Source organism: Chelonia mydas, chromosome 1 (assembly GCF_015237465.2).
Source record: "Chelonia mydas isolate rCheMyd1 chromosome 1, rCheMyd1.pri.v2, whole genome shotgun sequence".
NCBI classification, from domain to species: domain Eukaryota; kingdom Metazoa; phylum Chordata; order Testudines; family Cheloniidae; genus Chelonia; species Chelonia mydas.
In genome coordinates, this window is record NC_057849.1 from 237,284,735 (window position 1) to 237,306,271 (window position 21,537).

Here is a 21,537-nt window from a genome sequence, read left to right on the forward strand (position 1 = left end):
AAATTTAACAACCGGTTTGGGCGAACCAGTGTGAACCGGCTCCAGCTCACCACTGCCCATAACCTCTGGCTGAGTTACTGACATCCTCAAATCATGATTTAAAGATTTCAAGTTACAGAGAATCCATCATTTACTCTAATTCAAACCAGCCAGTGACCTGTGCCCCATGCTGCAGAAGAAGGAGAAAAAAACCCCAGGGGCTCTGCCAATCTGATCTGGGGGGAAATTCCTTCCTAACCCCAAATATGGAGATCAGTCAGACCCTGAGCATGTGGGCAAGATCCAACAACCAGACACCTGGGAAAGAATACTCTGTAATAACTCGGAGCCCTCCCCATCTAGTGTCCCATCTCCAGCCATTGATTATATCTGTTACTGGCAGTGACAGATGGGCCACATGCTATTGTAGGCAGTATCATCATACCATCTCCTCCATAAACTTATCAAACTCAGTCTTGAAGCCAGTTAGGTTTTTTTGCCCCCACTGCTCCCCTTGGGAGGCTGCTCCAGAACTTCATTCCTCTGATGGTTAGAAACCTTCACCTAATTTCAAGCCTAAACTTGTTGATGGACAATTTGTATCCATTTGTTCTTGTGTCAACCTTAGCTATTAACTTAAATAACTCCTCTCCCTCCCTGGTGTTTATCCCTCTGATGTATTTATAAAGCCTTTGTTTGATTAGGTTAAACAAGCCAAGCTCCTTAAGTCTCTCTCATAAGGCAGGTCTTCCACTCCTCTAATCATCTTAGTAGCCGTTCATCTGTAGTACTGTGTGCAGTTCTGGTCTCCCATGTTTAAGAAAGATGAATTCAGACTGGAACAGGTGCAAAGAAGTCTCACCAGTGCCTTGTATATATTGGTAATAACACTTCCCTATCTCTACTGGAAGTACCTCACCTAATGCTTCCTAGGACTGCATTAGCCTTTTTCACCGTTGCATCACATTGGTGGCTCGTGGTCATACAAAAAATGACCAGTACACCCAGGTCTTTCTCCTCCTCTGTCACTTCCAACTGACATGTCCCCAGCTTATAGCAAAAAATCTTATTGTTAGTCCCTAAGTACATGACCTTGCGCTTTGCACTATTAAGTTTCATCCCATTTCTACTACTCCAGTTTCCAAGGCCATCCAAATCTTCTTGAATGATACTCCAGTCCTCCTCTGTATTGGCAATACCCCCCAACTTGGTGTCAGCTGAAAATTTAATTATTGATAATGATAACTGCATAGCAATTCCCCAGAAAGGTTCTACTCCTCCCCTTCCAATAATTGCAGGTCCACTAGTAAGCAGGGTGTACCCGATAATCTTCTGTGAAAGGCAGCTCCATTCTCTCGATCTACCCCTTTCCTAAAGGGTATATTGAATAACTATATGAATGCTGGACGACTGTGTCTGTGAACTACACCTTAACGCCTAAGGACTATACTGTCTGCAGAAACTGGCAGCCATTCTGTGTTCAGTTCAGTGCATGTTGTTAAAAGAAGAGAAACGCATGGTGTGCTCTCTCAGGGAGACCATTTTAGTTATTTCCTCTTTTTGTTCTCCTAATCTAAAATTAAAGTCACTCAGACTGAAAGTATCTGTTTACTCTTTGTGTAAGGAAAGCATGACACTTCTGGTGGCTTGGTTGGCATTAAATCACCCACAGACATATGTAGCATAAGGGAATGGGATGGAGAAATGAGCTCAGCATCAGTCTAACCACACACATCAATTTGAGTTAGAGGTGCTTTTTTTTGTGGGCATAGCTAAAGATCAAAAGAATGCACAGCAGAGAAGACAGAAGAGTTGTGGGTCTGGTTTTCTCACCTGACAGACACTAGAATCATTGAAGCAGTACCATCTGCCTTCCGTGAGACTCCGAATGTAGGCACAATAGTGACCAAAGCTGGCTAATCCCGAGTGAGCAATAACACCAAAGAGATCATACTGCCAATCTGCCTAAAAAGAGCCACAAAGAGATAGTGTCAATGCAGCAGAGACCAAATTCTGGCTGATGAGCAGAGACAAACACCCCTAATAGAAGTCCATTTCCTACAGGAGAAGGTGAAACATCCTCCCCAGTCAAGTGAAGCGACAGGACAATGATGGCCCTGTCTGGAAGATGAAGATCATTTTCTTCAGTTTAACGGGAATTCTTCCTAACTATTCTGTTCTCCTAAACAGGTGCCTGGATACCAAGGCGCTAAATGCTTCATAAATATCACCAATTGGATTAGATTTTCCTGTTGTTCTTATAGCTAAATCCTGGTTCCTCCACACAATGCGAAGAAACCGGTTTTGAGCAGGGAAGTTTCATGGAGACTTGGTGGAGGGGAGAAAGGAAAAGTTCCTTTCCAAACCAAAGTATGGATCAGCAACAAAACCAATCTGCAGCCAGCACTGCAACCTCAAGGCCTTACTGCTCCCTCATGACTTGAGGGGTGCAGGAAGTTTGACCAGCAGCTCCACATGGACACATATCCACCAGCTGTGTCCCTGTCCTGTTGAGATGAAACCCTCCTGCAGTGGCATAGATGGGATCCCTGCTAAACACATTTCCATGGCATGCACCATTGTGTTGATTGCTGTGAGTGGATGCCCCAAACCCTGGCCTCCCACACAGTGAAACACCAGCTCTGCTGCTCACTGAGGCTTCAATACCGAGAAAGTTGGGGGGTGGGATGCAGGCCAAGGCAGGATTTGTCTGTCAGACACCACTGTGATTAAATAAGACATAAGGGGAGTGTGCCTTGATCTTTTCTGTAGCAAGCTGGAAACAAGGCAGTGCTGGGACAGTCATGCTACCTGGTCTCAGAAGAAGGAAGGTATAAGTTTTTGAGTCAGGTTAGCGTGGTAGATGGCCCTGGTAGCAACAGTCTTGGTTTGCTGGTTTAGCAGAGTCTAAGCACAAAAGTTGCATAGTGCCTGAAGGGGTTAAAATCACAGGATGTAGAACACCATTAGGTACAGCTAAAGCCCAGGGCATGACTCTATTAGAAAGATGGAGAACATTGAGGGTAATGTCTGTCTGACCTGCGAGTCTCTTCTTGTGAGAGCTGAGTGAATAGGAGAGAAGGAAATCTGCTTCCCCCAAGTGCAACGGATGAGAATGTCTCACCTTCTCTTTGGCATCTGGGTGAAATTGCTCTTGTGTCAGGATCTGGTTGAAATCAAGGCTTTGTGGAAAAGGCAGAGAGTAGCTGATCTTCTGAGTCCAGGAAGATTTCCTGTAGCAGAAGCGCTTTAGGTGAAGGGTGAGGGTCTGTGGCAGACATGTTAGCCTCATGCCCTGCAAAGCAATAAACACTTGAACTGAAAACTAAAGAATCAAGAATGGATGAAGATGCTGAGATCAGTGTGAGTGCAATTAGGGTGAAAAGTGGTTAGTGGTACAGTGAATTAATTCCCCCAACCTGTCACTTTAGAAGACCACAGTTCAGTTTCAGGCATATGTAAAAGGCACTTGTTCACATTTTATTCCTAGAACTGGAATAGCATGAAGAGCTGTAGGTCAGAAATACAAGCACAGTTGTTTGGGGGATCCTGGAATGAAGGTGCTAAACACACACACACACACACACACACACACACAGGATAACGCATACATATAATGGAGCCATGATCACCAAGTTTCCCATCTTTGGTGTGATTCAGAGGCTCAGCCTTAAGGTGTCCATTTTGTGCATTACTTCACACTCTGTCTACTATCCTTACCCATGTACTATACTGCTCCCTCTGCCTATTACACAAGGACACAGGAGGGGATGGAGGAGAGCACCTGTTAGAGCGATCACAGCAGGCACAGGCAGGCATGGGAGTTGCACGGTGGGATGCTGGCAAGAATAGTGGGGCTTTCCTACAAAATGCAGGATGGGTGAGAGATATGCTAATAGGGAATGTCCCTGTTGGGCAATGGCCTGAAAAGGAGACTTTGAGCAGTACTATCCTACCTTGGGTGGGTTGTACTCAGCCTGACAGGTCTTTCTCTTTCGTTTTGGCAACATTAATATAGCTTGTCTTGCCAATTAAGACTCACTGCACTGCTATACGTCTGCAGTGGCAGCACCCAAACTCTGATGGCAATTCCATCTGTAGGCAGAATTAGGGGAAACAGTCACTTACCTGCACACTTGGTGTTTTCCTTTCACACTGTTCACAGAGACACATGTTGTTGTCAGTCAGCTGCTCGGGCTGGAAAAAGCAATGCAAGGAATCCTCCTAGAAACACAGTGAGGGATTCTAGCAGCCAAATAGAACTCCTCTGAGAAGTTACATTTCTATTTCTGCTTCATTTCAAAGGCTGCAATTTCAAGGCAAACCTTCAGAAGGTATTGTATTTCAAAGTGTCTAGCAAAGGAAAATAAATTGGTTTTGTTGCGGCTTTATTGTGAACAAAAGAGATCCAAAAAGACATTTTGGCTGGTTTTAAAGTCTTTTTTCCCCTTTGCTTCTTTTTCACATTAAAAGTTTAATTTTTGCCTCTCCTGTTTCCCTCTATTTGTCATATTGTTGTACTGTAGTGTAGGCTCCCTCTTAGGTTACAAGCTAACACAATTTTAAAGAGTTAAACTGTGTGTACACTATGTGTTAGGTGGTGTTTCAAGTCATGTTAGCCACATCAAGTTACCTTACTCCATTTTTAAAAAACACAATGTCTCCTAGTCTACACAGGCCCAGACAGAGCTCCAGTTATGTTTTCTCCTTAGTTCAAACCCCAACAACCTGATTTCATTTCCTTTTCCAGCACAGGAAAGGAGTAACTTAAGCAAAACATTGTTTGTTCTTACTGACACCAACACATTAAGGAGTGTTCTGTTAGAAAGGCTATGGATCAAGCACAATGGAATGTGCAACCCTACACCGAGAGCATGAAACTGCATTTGGGGACATTTTGGCCTACATTTTCAAAAATGATTAGTGCTTTTGGATGCCTTCATTGTTGTGGGCCCAGTTGGAGAAGCCTCAAAGGGGACTGATTTTTGGGAAGTGCTGAGCACTCATCCTCTGAAAATCAGGTGCCTTTAAGGTCTCTCAAGTTGGGTTCCCAGAAACTGAGGGGCATAAAATCACTAGTCACTTTTGAAAATCTTGGCCTTCTAAATCTTCCCCTTCGCCCCAGGGCTTGATCATGTTCCCATTTGAAGTCAGTGGCAAAATGCTCATAATCCCCACTTTACCTATTATACAGTGTTGGAGTCTTTAAAAAAGAAGTACGGGAACGCCCTTCTGGCATGCTGGAACTGCATTCTGGAGCATTCCGGCACAACTCAAGCCCTGCTACTAGCCCTCCTAGCCCACAAGTGGCTGTGCACACACACATGCATATTCTGATTCTGCTGGATCAGAACTCCTACCATAATTCCTGTTTTAAAAAACAAATCTTTGGATTGATCTCAACTGGTGTCCCCTCTTTCTTTGGTCCCTGAGACAACTGCACTAGTTGGAGATAAGGAGAACTGTTGATTCAGGGAAAAGGTGTTGAAGTGTAACTGTAATTTACAACCTCTTTAAGATCCCTTAAATGTCCACTGCTACAGCAGTGCAGTGGGGCCTTAGTGTAAATGAGAATCAGGCCCTTTGAATCCAAATATCATTGAACACCATAGCATCTATCTAGCTAAACATTTATATGACCCCCGCGTCACTGTAGTATCAGAGCATCACTAAACACAGTACTGCAGCATTAATAGTACCAGGACTCTGTAGGTAAATGCAGTATTTCTGTGTTCAGCAATAGCTCATGTTATCTAGCTACCTTAGATATTTCTAAGGCATATATTATTGTGATATCTAAGCTCTGATAAGCACACAGAGCTTTTAAAGGAGGTGTTTTACCAAGAGAGGGGAATCCTAGCCAGGACACCAGAATTTTCCCCTCAGCTTTTCAGAAAGGAGCCTCAAGAGCTTAATCTTCCGCCTGTAAATCCACCTGGGATAAACAGAGTTTTACATCCATCTGAAAGACCAGTATCCCTTGCACAGACACTGGCTACAGCCCCTCTGAGGAGAGGCACCTGAAGTGGATGCCTGTGCCTCAGCGGAGTGGACTCTTCCTCCCCATTAAGTGCGGAGTTTTGGAGTGCTGAACATACCAGTGTCTTCAGTCGCTGAGAACGGGCATTAAACATTGGGAGTGGGAGGGTTACCATGTTGCTGTCCCTCCTGGTTTCAAAGGAGCACTTCTGACAAACCAGATACTCCTGCACCCAGATAGTGTACAGCGTGGTCAACCTGTCAGCCTAAAGAGTAGAAAAGAACAAGAAATGGATATGAACAACACAGCTGATGCTCTTCCCTCTGCAAGTGTGACAGTGACTGTATTAGACACTTAATGCAGCGTCACTTCTTTAGGACTTGAAACCAGATCTTTCATCTTCCTAGACAGAGAGTACCTCACAGCATCTAAATGAGGACAATATAAATAAGTGGATCTCAACCAGGGGTACATGTACCCCTGGGGATACTTAGGGGTCTTCCAAGGGGTATATCAAATCATCTAGATATTTGCTTAGTTTTACAACAGGCTACATAAAAAGCACTAGTGAAGTCAGTACAAACTAACATTTCATACAGACAATGACTTGGTTATACTTCTCTATATACTATACACTGAAATTTAAGTACAATATTTATATTCCAATTGATTTATTTTATAATTATATGGTAAAAAGGAGACAGTAAGCAATTTTTCAGTAATAGTATGCTGTGATACTTTTGTATTTTGTCTGATTTTGTAAGCAAGTAGTCTTGTCTTGTCTTACTGTACCCCTTTCTGGAGTCTGATTTGTCTTGCATACCCCCAAGTTTCACCTCACTTAAAAACTTGGGGGTACGCAAGACAAATCAGACTCCAGAAAGGGGTACAGTAGTCTGGAAAGGTTGAGAACCATTGATATAAACACCATGGGAGATTACATAATCAGGCTACGGTAGCAATAGGGGCATAACTGTGAGACACTTATATGTATAGTTTTGTATTGAACTTGCATGAACAAACTCTGCTACTGGTGTGGAGGAAAGTCAGCATTACTGTTTACTGTTAGCTTAGGAGCCTCTGATGGGAGGAACTACCATCCAGATAACATGTAAACCATGACTGAATACTAGAGGCAGCTGACAGACATTAATGCAAGCGGGGAAGTTTAAAGATAATACTGAACAATATTTATGTACATTTGTGGTAGGAAGAAACATGAGTTAACCAAACCCAATTGTGCAAAAGGAACATGTTTTTTCTTATTAACAAGCAGTCTCCCCCACAAAGGGAATTACCACCTTGGTGAGGTCTGAAAGATGTACGGATACATTTTAATTGAGACTTAAATTGCCAGTTCCTTGTGGCTGGGAAGTGAGAGGCAGGATTGCTTGGTAACAGGATGCCAGATGAGGTGGAGGTGACTCATGGAGGCTCACAGAGAACCACGGTTAGTGAACAGGGAAAGCTGTGGAATCTCTAGGGTGCAGGTGTCACATTCCTTTTTTCCATCAGAGCACTTACCAGCTCCCGGTCTGTGATCTGATTCTTAATGAGGTTCCAGAGGCTCAGGAAGAGGTGAGCAGCGTCATACTGGACAAACACTGGACAAACAGAGACATTACAACCAACGCTAGCATTGCAAACAGCACATTTCATTCCTTGGAGCCCCTCTCAGAGACCTAAGGTTTCCATCCACTTTCTCATCCGCAGTCCTCCCCAGTCTTAACCCCCCCATACCATGCCAAACATCTGCCTGACCTATGAGGAAAGGGTGGAGTTTCCCCTGGAGTCCAGTCAATGTCACTCTGGAACAATCTCTCTGTCTTATTACAGAATATGAGGCACCTCCTTCCAACCCAGGGGCTGAACACAATGCTACTGCAGCACTCCCTGCCAGCTCAAGGAGTCAAGTACTATGCAGGAATCTTACACTTGGATTTCTCACTGGGCCCAAATGGCACATTTACAAACCTAGATGCATGGAAGATAGTTTTCTGTAGGGCTTGTTTAAAGAGCCCTGTTGAGAAGATGCCTGAGAACCACACTTAAGGAAAAATCCTGTGCCCTCCTCCACGGAGCAGAACCAGTCTACACTGCTCAAGCTGGAGTGGGGGTGGGATTTAGGAATCAGGCAGAGAGTCCACACACACTGTGCAGCACAGAGCCCTGTTCCATGGAAGCTACCTGTGCACTAGGGGCAGCTGAAACTACCTTTGTGGAATGGCTCCACAGCCTGGGGCACAGTGTTTTTGCCTTCAATCTCCTTGCAAGACTGCCCAATGCCCAGTGCAGATACTTATGCTGTGTTCTTGCATAGGGATCTGCTCCTTAATTTGCATACCACTGAGCAGATTACAGCCATCCATGCCTTTAATATGGAGGTACAGCCCATAGAGTTTACAGGTCCCAGGATTTAGTAGTCCATCCCAATCCAGACAGAGCATTGTAGGCTAGGATCTATTGTGCCGATGTGCCATTCCTCCATATTAAAGACAGGAGAGAATGTGGGCCGCATTGTAGAACTCTGAGATTTATTTGGCCATCTCTCTTTCATTGGAACAGAGAAGGCTAAATGTAGGCAACTCAATCTCAATGGGACAGATTTAGCTCTGATGTAAGTAGGCACACTCAAGTGCTTACCCTCCTGCCTATACCATGTCTGAATTTGCTGGTATATCTCTACTATAGCTCTCTTAACAGTGTCTTGTTCTGCATTTTACATGATAAAGATTAGTCCAATATATATGCAACATTTTGCACATGTATGTGTGTGCACACACACACACACATCACTAATCACTACTGATCGCATATGTACAATACTAGATCTGCTTTTGACAAGTGCTCAACTGGACGGTTGATCTGATCAGGTCTTCTCTCAGCATTTATGACAGAACTAAAAAGTTGGATATGTCTTATAAGCTCAGGGATGAGTCCAATCATCCACTTATCTTCCTGCTCTTTCTTCCAGCTGACACTTAGGCCATGTCTACACTTACAAGCTTACAGCAGCACAGCTGCACCAATACAGCTGTGCTGCCGTAAGAGCACTTATGTAACCGCGTTATGCCGATGGGAGAGAGCTCTCCCGGCAACGTATTAAAACCAGCTCAACGCATGGCTGTAGCTATGTTGGCAGGAGAGCGTCTCCCATCAGCATAGCGCTCTGCACACAAGCACTGATGCTGACAAAAATTCTGTAACTCCGGGGGTGGTTTTTTCCATACCCCTGAGAGAGAAAAGTTTTGCCAACATACATGCTAGTGTAGACATGGCCTTACTTTCTAATAAGAGAGAGAGAGTGCAGCTTCCCCGATGTGATCATGCCAATATAACACGATACGTCAAGCAGTAATCTGACTCCCTCTACTCCCGAAGGATTTCACACCTCTGTCTAGAACCAAAGTGCCTCCCTTCACCTACAGTAAAACATTCTGCTCCTATAGAATATGTGCAGCCATCGCATCCCTTGGCCAAAAGTGAGGTCACTCTCCAGGGCTGTCGGTCTCTCCCCTGATCTGGAAATAAGGCCCAGCTGCCCTTCCCCCGTGGACAGGCTGCTGCAACCAGCATGACTCTGCACCACCACTTCTCCCATTCCTAGAACACATGAGGAGGGGAGTCAGAGGGCACACTGAGCTTATTAGTGCTTGGTGACTTCCCCGGTTCAGCATCCGGGGGCTGGTTGGTTACCACTTACATTTCAAATTGTGCACAGTGAGACAGCGGACAAGTTCTTGGGGATACACGGCTCTCTGTTTGCTATGCTGCATCTGTTCCAACAGCAAGAGCATTTGGTATGGGACACTCTCCTTTTGTTCTGCATGTCCTATCGGGACTCTGATCCTGTGAATAGAAAACGCAACAGGAGCAGTGAACAAGCATCACAGGTACAGAGTACCAGGCATTGTAACCAAAGGGGCAGAGTAAACAGCACAGACAGCAGTTGAAGAGGCAACCATTACATATATGCCTACGATAAAAGAGTAAAGAAAGAAGACTTGCCAGCAGGATGCAGCTGCACTACCTCAACCAATGGGGCAGGTAACATGTTTTAAAGAGATAGGCCTTGATTCTAAGTTCCTTCATCCCTGAGTTTGGGGCAGAATAGCTGGGCCAGAGGCGCCTTTAAGTCACCCTGGGAAACAAAGAATAGCTGTAGCACAGTGGGCTCCAGACATACGTACCTCTTCCTGCCCTTCACCCACTCCCTTCTGCCCCCACACACCCAAAATCCTGCCCATGCTGCATGCTACAAACAGGGCTGGTATAAAGCCCTTATTTCAACTCTCCCCCAGCTGGAAAGGTGCCCTGCCCAGGAAGTTATTTTGCCAAAGCTTTGGAAAGGGGCCTTAACATGACTGAAAATCAGCCTCATATTGGGTGGTAGAAATAGCAAATTTCAACACGTTCAGTTCCTGCTCTTGGTTAGAAATAGGGTGCAGGGGGGGAGGGGGGGGGAGGGGAGGGGAAATGGGGTGAAGGAAATGGCAACAAAGGACAAACTACTATTAAGGTGACACCAGGAAGGGAGGGGGCTGGCCGGAGCACATTTCAGAACCTAAGCAGTGCAATGGAGTTTTGTGGTTGTATTTCAGTCCTGGAGACCCAGATGCACATCCAGTGATATGTTTGGGCTTAGTCCTGTGATGCGCTGAGCACCCTTATTTTCTCTTACTTCAAGGGGAGTTGAGGGCATTCAGCATCTTGCAGACTGGGCCCGACACACAATGGTCCCTCTGGTATTAAGACCTTCCATTGTGCACTTTTCTTTATTGCAGCGTTAGCTCAAGTTATCTACTCTCAAATTACTTACGCTGTGCAAGATGGCGCAAGGGTTTGAGGGGACTCCTGGAGGGTGTGTACCCTGTGTGGCACTCAGTTCTGTGGCAGCAGGAGGGCTGGATTTACACCTTATATGCCCCTAGCCACAGCATCTTCAGTGCTCTCCCTGCCTACAGTTGACCTTTATGTTTTCCATAAAAAATGAAACCAAAAGAAATATAAACACAGCTACCTCAGGAAGGCACGAGACCCTCCACCACGCATGGGGCTCCCAGATCAAGCCAGGCGCAGCCCACCCACCCCAGGTGAGGCGCAAGGGGGGCACTGTAACTCTTCCCCTGGCAAGCGGTCTCCAGGTACCTTCTGTACCTCCAGCAGCCCAGTGCAGCAGCCGCGCTCTGGCTCTGCTAGTGCCACCAACCCATGGCAGGAGCCCGCAGGGGAGCTGTATATATTAACTTTTAACCCACTTTTAACTTTTAGGTGCTCCTAGAACACCAGCACCTCTAGGCCCGTGTCTACTGTGCCTAACTGGAAATCCGGCCCTGGGCAGCAGGTGGGGAATGAGCAGGGGTTAAAAGTGAGCACACATCCCTTTTCTCTTCTTCTCCTTGGGCTGGTAAGCAGCTCCCTCCACACCCACCCAGCCCCCCTTCAACTCCCCCTAGCTGGGTAACTCCTCCCTGCTTGATGCAGTAAGAGCTCCCCCTTCTGGCTCATTCTACTTTAACACCAGGGCAGGGATGGGACCAGCTGAAACATGGGTCTGACCCTCCCCAACCATCTCTTTGCCGGGGTCTTCCATAGTGGCTCTGGAGTTGCCCTGTGGCTATGGGGGGAGGATTCCTTCTCTACCCTCCACTGCTCATTTTCCCACTCCTCGTACCAAGCCTAGCAAGCAGATATCAGTGACATCTCTATGCCAGTTCTAGTCCCTCTCCACATCTCTGCAGCACTGCAACCCTGTCTCTTTCCCCCGGGGTGTGTATGATGGGGAATACAAACCCCCCACATTGGAGAGCAAGGGGTTAAAGAACAGCTCTGGTGGCCCCACCCAGCCACACCTGCAATGCCTGCACAAGCTGGAGGCAGGGTTTTAAAAGGAACAGTGGTGGAGCCTCAGAAGTAGGCTGTGGAAGGGAGAAAATGGTTGTTTGGAGGAGACAGTACTGTCCTGGAGCTCACTGCCTGGGACCTGACTCCACAGCCCTGTGCAAACCTGCAGAGAGAAGAGGCTGGTGACTGAGAATGCAGGTCAGAGACTGGATTGGAGTGACTTACTCCTGCAAGCTAAAGGAGAGTTGGGTAGGAAGTGGTCTGGGGGTGGCTGCTTAGCACCTTGGGATGCTGAGTGTAGCTGCCTACCATTGGGCCCTGGACTGGAGGCTGGTGGAGAAGGCAGGCCTGAGCCCTGCTATGCATTCTGAGAGGATTTTGCCATAAGAGGAACATTTACTGAGGGTGAGAAGCCAATGGGAAAAGATCTTGCCTGTTCAAAGGCCCAGTCCCCAAAATCCCTGTGTGAAAGGGGAGGACTGGAAATCCCTGGTGTGGGGGTGTTGAAGGACAGGACTGTGTTGTCAATGGGGAGATGACCTGCCACAGGTTAGCACTGTTGGTGGCTGTGCACCTTCTACAGTATGTCAGTGAGTATACCATTCTTCTGGGAAATATGGAGGTAGTGGGGAATATACAGAGACTATCCACTTAAATGCACTGTAGTGAGCTGAACAAACTGGAAACAAATTGAAATAGCTGTCAGTATGGGCAGCAGAAGGGTACAGGGTCAAAATCTGCCCTGTCTCCCCTGTTCTATGCAATCCCCTGAAGTCAATGCAGCACAATAAAGGGGCAAAGCAATGGGACACTACATGCTGTCCATCCACCCAAACAAATATCTAACCCAGGCAGGAATAAGGCTGTGCCATTTGGGCCTATAGCTGTGGAATGTTTATAGTTGTAAAGTGAATGGCTTATATTGTTGCACAGGGATTATTCTTCATGGATATAACTAGAATAAAACTGTGCTGTTATGGATAGGGTGACCAGATGTCCTGATTTTATAAGGACAGTCCTGATTTTGGGGGCTTTTTCTTATATAGGCACCTATTACCCCTCACCCCCAGTCCTGATTTTTTTTACACCTGCTATCTGGTTGCCCTAGTTATGGAAAAATATAATCCTTAGATCAGCATACATATTCTCTCAAATATCCCAGTCTGGGATTAAATTATATTAATGTGCAAATATGGCCTATTTTCAGTCTCTAATGAACCCCTGTGAATCAAAATGGCTGTGTTTTGCAGAGCCCTAGTCTTCTGCCTTTGGCATATTCAGGGCTCACTCTTGTTTGGGAAGCACCTGGCACCTCCTCATAATCTAGTCCTTTGGATGGACATTCCACTTGAAAACAGACTTATTGCTGGCAGTCTGAGCTCAGGGAATGGGTACTGCTCCTGTGCATCTCTTACCTTCGTAGTATCATGGTGAAGTGTGTGTTCATGAAGAACACCTGAAGCAGAGAATTCAGGCAGCAGCTCAGTCCCATATTGTATAGCCCAATGGCTCCTGTAGGAACAAGAGGAAGTGGGGCTTAGAACTCACATGGAGGCAAGGAGAGTAACGGGTGGTGAGAAGATGATGGCAAATTTCCCTTTGGCACTTTCAGCCTATTTAACATATAGGCTCAGCATCTTCACTAGGATGGAGGAAGGGTCAAATCTACTCTTACTAGGGTTGCCAACTTTGGACATATTCATGAGATTTCATCACATGACATAATCTTTAAAAATTAATCTCTAATTCCTGGAGACTCCCGGCCAATCCTGGAGGGTTGGCAACCCTATCTTACACCCCTTTAAAATCTTAGCATTGGTTTGCCTCTGACAGCTGGGGAGAGTTGGGAGGGTGTCTCCAAAAATGAGCTCAAGCTACAAAATCTGGATCTAGGTCAGTCTGACTTTGAAACCCATTCCCCCAAAAATGTGAGGGTTGTCTGGATGAGGGAGTTTCTTCAGACTTCTAGGGAGCGAGGCCCTAATCACAACATTCAGCTCTGGCTTAGGGTCCATATTTTAATGCCCTGTCACACCTAGGGTGACCAGATGTCCCAAATGTATAGGGACAGTCCCCATATTTGGGGCTTTTTCTTATAGGCGCCTATTACCCCCACCCCGTCCTGATTTTTCACACTTGCTCTCTGGTCACATCAGTTCAAGGAAATAGATTCAGGGTTCCTGTTCAGGTCTGACAATCTATCGCCAGTATTTCAACCAATTTGCACAGTTTCAAGGAAAGAGACAAAGCTAAAGGGGAGGAGGTAAAGAGAAGTAATTTTCATTCAGAGGTGTATGAGAAACAAAAGCTTCTGTTTGCATGGGAAGTGGGCTAAAATGGATAGAGGTGAGATGTGTTGTCCCTAGCAAGGTAATCTCCTCACCCCAGAGGCAGACACACTCAGAATTTGTTTTCACTGCAGTATTACCTTGAGCTCTTGCCTGTAACTGGACTCCCATCCACACATACAAATCTCTAGCTCGAGTGGAGTGGCGCTCAAAATTTGACCTAGCAGGCCCATCAAAGGGCATGGGTTAAAACTCAGGTGCTGCTGCTGAAGCTATTATTGCAGCTGGGACTCAGCTACCGTGTTGCTAATCCAAACGCTGTGCAGCCAGAATGTTTTCCACTGTGACCACGCCCACTCAAGCTAAGCTAACTTGAGAGGAGGTAACTGGAGTATCGGTAACCTGAGTTCACACTGCAGTGAAGAAAAGCCCACAATGGAAAGGTGAATATAGTGGGTGAGAAAGGGTAAATGCATGGGATAAAACAGTATCTGCATTTAAAACAGAAGAGAGCTTTTGGGAGGCTAGTCCAGTGATATAACTTGTCAATTAGGGTCCATGACCTAGAAGTGACCCTTCAGCAAACTCAGGAGCAACTTTGATGTACTGTGGAGGGAGATGCAACCAACATCCAACCATCCTCAATTAGAAAGAAAATCTGCCCAGTTTAGGGTTTTGAAGGGAAGAAAACACTTTTCCTAAAGCACAAAACTCTCACTTGGAAGAGTCAAATGAGTTAGTTCTAATATCTGATTTGTACAAATCCTCCATGTGTGAATTTTAGCAAAGGGAAAAAGAATAAGGCGGGGGGAGAGAGCACACAACATGGAGTGAATGACACAGAAAAAGGGGATGGGGGGGGGGGAAGGGGAGTAAAAAACAATTACCATTGTTTAAGTCTGCCACACCACGGAGAGCTCTTAGCTGCTGGGCACCTCTCTCCACAGCTTCCTCTCTGTGCTCTTCTCCATCTTCCTCCTTCCTCATGCTCTGGTTTAATGCCAGCTCTGACTTTCTGCTTTTCTCTGGGCAGCCAATTCCCTGGCCCATCAACAGCACAGGGCAACACACGGACTTCAGTAACACAAAAGGACCTATGGAGACTGGAAAGATGGGCAGAATACAGCAAAGTGAGATTCATCTTTGTATTTATTATACAAACACAGAACAGATTTCACAATGAAGAATGTTAGTAAAATAAACATGATTAATGTCATTACATGTTGGAACCCCAGAAATATATCTGCAGGGCAGTATGAGTGGAGAGCACACTGCCATTGCACATTCTGTACCTGGTTTGTGGCTAAATTAAAGACCCTGGTCTGCAGGGCTGTCTGCTAGGCATCTTTCATCAGCACCAAGTCTCTTTAGACCCAAAGGAAAACCGAGAGATGTTCAGGATCCTTTTAGGCTGGCTGGCTGGCCATGTCTGGCAGGCTGGGCCGGTTTGTTTACCTGCTGCATCTGCAGGTTTGGCCAACTGCGGCTCCCACTGGCCGCGGTTCGCTGTGCCCGGCCAATGGGGGCTGCGGGAAGTGGCAGCCAGTATGTCCCTCGGCTGTGCCACTCCCCGCAGCCCCCATTGGCCGGGTACAGCGAACTGCGGTCAGTGGGAGCCGCGATTGGCCGAACCTGCGGATGCAGCAGGTAAACAAATCGTCCTGTCAGGGGCTTTCCCTGAACAAGCAGTGTCCAAGTTTGGGGAAATGCTGACCTTGACGAATGGGACCCTTAGTGTACACTGAGCTTTCAAAAAATCACCACAATAAAGCTGCAAGGCCATGTGATGCCCTATAGTGTTCATCCAGTAGCATATCTGTATAGCCAAACTCAAACATCAATCTCTGAACAGTCACAATGTAAAAAAAAAAATGCTAAACCTAATAGGAATGAGCAATTTAAAAAGCACCAATAGCAGAAATTGCAGTAGTTTGAGGCAGCAAGAACAGGTACTAATATAACCAGAGCGTCCAGAGTAACTGGCATCTAGAACTACATAACAATAGCCAGGATACCATAGCCACAGGAGCCAGCTAGTACCAAACGCTGGAGCAAAACGATTCGTTGCATAGCTGGAGTCTGAGTGCTAGGCTGGGAGAATACCATCAATAGTGGGCCTAAGATGCTAAAGGCCAGATTTTCAAAGATATTTATATACCCAAGCCCATTTGAAACCTAGCCCTAAGTGAAGCTAGAGCCCCATGAAGGACCTTAAACTCCTTCTTTCTTGTGAATGAGTAGGATTTAATCTTAAGGCTCATCTATAGTAGGGAAACTTGCATCTGAATAGATATACCATACTGCTGCAAATTTCATTACTATAGATGAGCTCTAACATTAAATCCTACCCACTCACAAGAAAGAGGGAGTTTAAGGTCCTTCATGGGGCTCTAGCTTCACTGTTAAATATGTTTAGGTGTCTAAATACCTTTTTGAATATATCTAATTCAAAGCTCTAGGAGAAAGAGCTTTAGCTGGGGTAGGCATAAGGACTGGACACATAGCCAGAGATGTAAGTCTTTATACCAGCCTCAGCTAAGAGGGGAGAACTTTAGGCCAATCACAATTCAGGGGGAAGAGCAGGTGCAGATTTTTAAATCTGTTACAACTCTGAAGTGGCCATAGCTGAAAGGGAAGAAAAAGGAGGAATCGTGGTTGTGTAAGGGGAAGACAGAAGAAAGATGGGGAAAGGGCAGTGCTTGAAAGAATGAGGAAGAGGGAGACAGCAAGAAAGTTAACAGAGGAAGTATTTAAGACACAGAGCTAGAAAAGTGGGATTAACAAAGGGAGGGGAAAGAAAAATGGTAAGGATTAAATTTGTTTATAATGTGAGGTGAAAACCAGAGAGAGAGACTAGTGAAGAGAAGCCAGAGACGGGAGGGATAGAGAAGAGAGGGGAGAATGAGATGAACATTAGAAGCTGAAGAGGGAGAATCAGAAAAGAAAATAAATGCCCTTAGACAGAGGAGAGAACGTAGTAGAGAGAAAAGAATGCTCAGACAATGTATTAAGGGTTAAACACCATGGAAAAATTAGTGAGGCCATTACAGACACTTGAAGAATTCATAAACCACCAGCGTAGAAAACGAAAAAAGAAAATTAAAAGCAGAAGGAAAAAGGATGTGGAAGAACAAAAGATAAGAGAAAATTAGAAATATAACCTATGTAATGACGCATTGTGCTAGCAATACAATAGCAATCATCTTCCATTCTTAATCTTTATCTTCGGTACTTGAGTTGTGTTTGACAGAGCACAGCCAAAAATGCATGAAGCTGACTGAGTTAATAAGGCAGTTTGACATGGAGTTGGACGATAAGTTCCTAACTCAAAGTGTTGTATCCAACATGGAGCAATTCTGTGTCAGATCTTGTCTTGATAAAGATGAACTGATCACAGAACTAAAAATTAATATTAACTTGAGAACAAGTGATCAAGACTTGATCACATTTATAATGTCCAAACCAGTGATGTATGTATACTTGGTGCTTTAAAAGGGCCAGTTTCACAGAGCTGAAAGCAATTAAGCCACATCAGCTAGAAGGAAGAATTTTAATCAGAAATATTAATAATAATTGGGAAGTGCTTTAAGAACTCTTTACTAGATGCCCAAAAAGCCACAATCCATGTACTGGTTAAAAAAACCTGATTTAGAGGGGAAGTGAAGGCCGCTATAAAATATACATGTATAACAAATGCAAGAAAGGGGAAGTTGATGATGTACAAAATTGATAAGGAAAGCAAAGAGCCTCCAAGAGAAATCTATAGCCAGCAGAGTTAAGGACAATAAAAAGGAGATTTTTTTTAAAAAGTATATTAGGAGCAAAAACAATCCTGACAATGGTGTTGGTCCATTATTAGATGGAAATGATAGAATTATCAATAATACATAAAAGGCAGAAGTGTTCAATAAATATTTCTGTTCTGTATTGGGGGGGAAAAAACAAATAACATTATAGATGTTTCCATACCACTTGTATCTCAGGAGGGTGACAAACAGAAGCTACTAAAGTTACATTTTTAAATCAAAAGATTCAGATGACTTGCATCCAAGACTTTGTAAAGAACTGGCCTATGAGTTCCTTGGACTGTTTAATTTTGATTTTCTTTAAGTATTTGTAAGGACAGCCAGCCATGGCTGGAGAAGAAGCAGGTACAGGCTAGAGCTGGAATAGTATGACTGAACTACCTAGCATCTGGGAGTATCCCCAACAAGGTAGTGATGCTGAGCTGACTAAGATGGCTCCTTTCATTCAGAGCCTATATATTTGTCTTGAGGGTCATCTGGTTAGATCTTTGCTGGTGGAGGACTCATCAGGCTCAGAACATTCAGGCTCAGGGATAACTCATCAGGCTCAAAACACTCCTCACAATCTTGGAACACAAGGGAAATTCCAGAAGACTGGAAGAAAGGTAATATTGTGTCAATATTTAAAAAGGGTTAACAAGATGACTCATGTAATTATAGGCCTGTCACACTGATATCAATCCAGGAAAAGATAATGGAGCTGCTGATACAGAACTTCTTCAGTAAAGAATTAAAGGTAAGTAATATAATGAATGCCAATCAACATGCATTCACAGGCAATAGATCCTGTCAAACTAACTTGGTATATTTTTTTTGATGAGATTACAAGTTTGGTTGATAAAGGCAATAGTGTTGATATAACATACTTAGACTTCTGCAAGGCATTTTACTTGGTACTGAATTATATTTGATTTAAAAACTAGAAAGATATCAAATTAATATTTACACATTACATGGATAAAAAGCTGGCTAACTGATGAGCCTCAGTGTAACTGTAAACAGGGAATCCTCATTGAGTGGGTGTATTTCTAGTGGCATCCCCAGGGATTGGTTCTTGGCCTTATGCGATTTAACATTTTTTATTAATGACCTGAAAGAAAAAATAAAATCGCTGATAAAGTTTGCAGATGACACACAAATTGGGGAAATTGGTAAATAATGAAGAGGACATGTCACTGGAGCAATCTGGATTGCTTGGTAAACTTAGCACAAGCAAACGATATGGATTTTAATATGGCTAATCAGGGTGGATTTGATTTAAATCAAATTGATTTAAATCATTAGTCAAGAAGACTTTACTTAATCATGGATTTCTACATAAAAGTGCATTCTTGTTGGTTGTTATAACCTTAATACATATTCTTTACAACTCAGATGTAGGTTTCATTTTTAGAAGGTACACGCTATACATTTTTAAAGTGATTTATTCTGAAAATTTTTCAGATTAGTTTTACAGCTATATCAGAAAATGAATGCATGTTTGGTGATTTCATTTACCAAAGGTAATTGAAGCAAATATTTATGAAGTCATTGGGAGGTGAACTATCTCCAATTCAGCAGGCTAATCATTACTATTTGGAGGATTTTCATGCCATGCTGTATTAGGAGGAGAACATCACCAGACAAACATTTTAAATTGTTTTATTTAACTAAAATAACAATGTCATGCATTCTGGATTCTTTTTTCTTCAACAGCAAACATATAATATTTTAACAAAACAAGCATATGAATTTTTGAACTTAGTTAAACATTCAAGTTTTTTAAAATCAGGTTTGTTTTTGTTTTTTTAACTAAAATAGTTAAATGAAAATTAAAAAAAAAAATTAAATCACCTACGTCAGGCAAGTCAACATGAGAAACTTAAAATACTGGCTTTCGCAGCTAACTCAGTCATCTTCACCTTCATTTTTCTAACCATCAGAGGAGTGAAGCTCTGGAACAGCCTTCCAAGGGAAGCAGTGGGGGCAAAAGACATATCTGGCTTCAAGACTAAGCTTGATAAGTTTATGAAAGGGATGATATGATGAAATAGCCTAATTTTGGCAATTAATTGATCTTCAACTATTAGCAGTAGATATGCCCAATGGCCTGTGATGGGATGTTAGATGGGGTGGGATCTGAGTTACTACAGAGAATTCTTTCCTGGGTGTCTAGCTAGTGAGTCTTGCCCACATGCTCAGGGTTTAGCTGATCGCCATATTTGGGGTCGGGAAGGAATTTTCCTCCAGGGCAGATTGGCAGAGGCCTTGGGGGGTTTTCGCCTTAGTCATAAACATACAGCTTAAAATCCCTCCCTTACCTGTAAGGGGTTAATCAGTTCAATTAACCTTGTTGGCACCTGACCAGAAGAAAAGAAGATACTTTCAAATGCGGGGGGGGGGGCTTTGTTTTGCGTTCTGTTATTTGAGTACTATATCCAGTTCTGGTGACCACAGTTCAAGAAGGAAGTTTATAAATTGGAGTCGGAGAGGGTTCAGAGAAGAGCCACGAGAGGATTAGAAAACATGTTTTATAGTGAATAGATTCAGCTCCTTGAATCTATTAGCTTAACAAAGAGACGGTTAAGGGATGACTTGATTATAGCCTACATGGAGAACAAATAATGGGCTCTTCAATCTATCGGAGATTAGCAGAACACAATCCAATGGCTAGAAACTGAAGCCAGACAAATTCATGCTGGAAATAAAGCATATACTTTTAATAGTGAGAGTAATTAACCACTGAAACAATTTACCAAGGGTTGTAATGGATTCTTCATCAGTAACCATTTTTAAATCAAGATTAGATGTTTTTCTAGGAGATATCATCTAGGAATTATTTGGGGCAAATTCTATGGCCTATGTTGTACAGGGCATCAGACTAGATGATCACAATGGTCCCTTCAAGCCTTGGAATCTATGAATCAGTGTAGAGTTTCATTTCCAAATCACAATATATTTTACTGGCTTCAATAGCTGTTCAAACTGAAGTTCAAAGGGATCATTTTGACCAGGCTTTTAGCAATTGATAATGTTCATATAGTATGCATATTCATGTACACAATGTGTTAGCAATATCCATCTGAATAAATCTGCCTACATTTTTAAGGGGAAATTTAATAGTCACATATGCCTCGTTAATATTTCACACACATTGCACTAAATGTGAGTTAAATTTACATTTGCCCTGAGCAGGGTGACCAGACAGCAACTGTGAGAAAACGGGACAGGGGGTGGGACTATCCCTTTTAAAAAAAAAAAAAAAAAAAAAATGGGACTGTCCCTTTAAAAACAGGACAACTGGTCACCCTAGCCCTGAGAATCATATTCATCTAAATACCCAATGATCTGATATTCACATTTTGTCTTCAATGTTCATACAAGGAAATCTCAGAATTTCTATAGTACCTTTTACCTTCCTAAATACAGGAAATCCTGGTTCTGGTTTATAAGAGGTGGAGAAATGGTTAATACAAATGTTGCTAAATGTCTCCTTTCAAAATGTGCTGTTTTTCAGGCTAACTGTGCCTAACTGAGTCAAATTAGAAACTTTTTAAAGAAGTGATAGTCACAACACTGAAACGTGAGCTACTTATTTTCTTTCTAAATCATGAATGGATAAAGGGCACAAGATTTCTCAGATCCATCTTAATTTTTACAT

At 43.7% G+C, this 21,537-nt stretch overlaps 1 protein-coding gene across 4 annotated transcripts in view; it reads right to left on the bottom strand.

Moving 5' to 3' along the window:
- Nucleotides 1-21,537, bottom strand: part of USP18 (ubiquitin specific peptidase 18) — a 28,465-nt gene that overhangs the window by 5,384 nt on the left and 1,544 nt on the right. For 2 of the 4 annotated variants that reach the window (XM_043539884.1, XM_043539872.1), the window contains 8 exons: nucleotides 14,979-15,194; nucleotides 13,219-13,315; nucleotides 9,663-9,808; nucleotides 7,484-7,563; nucleotides 6,078-6,224; nucleotides 4,108-4,203; nucleotides 3,104-3,274; nucleotides 1,813-1,944 (listed from right to left, as the gene is read on the bottom strand). In XM_043539884.1, coding sequence (XP_043395819.1) covers nucleotides 1,813-1,944; nucleotides 3,104-3,274; nucleotides 4,108-4,203; nucleotides 6,078-6,224; nucleotides 7,484-7,563; nucleotides 9,663-9,808; nucleotides 13,219-13,315; nucleotides 14,979-15,141 — 1,032 coding nt within the window. In that variant the 5' untranslated portion in view covers nucleotides 15,142-15,194. The remainder of the gene's footprint in view (nucleotides 1-1,812; nucleotides 1,945-3,103; nucleotides 3,275-4,107; nucleotides 4,204-6,077; nucleotides 6,225-7,483; nucleotides 7,564-9,662; nucleotides 9,809-13,218; nucleotides 13,316-14,978; nucleotides 15,195-21,537) is intronic. The other 2 variants (XM_037877444.2, XM_043539880.1) reach the window with 2 other exon arrangements.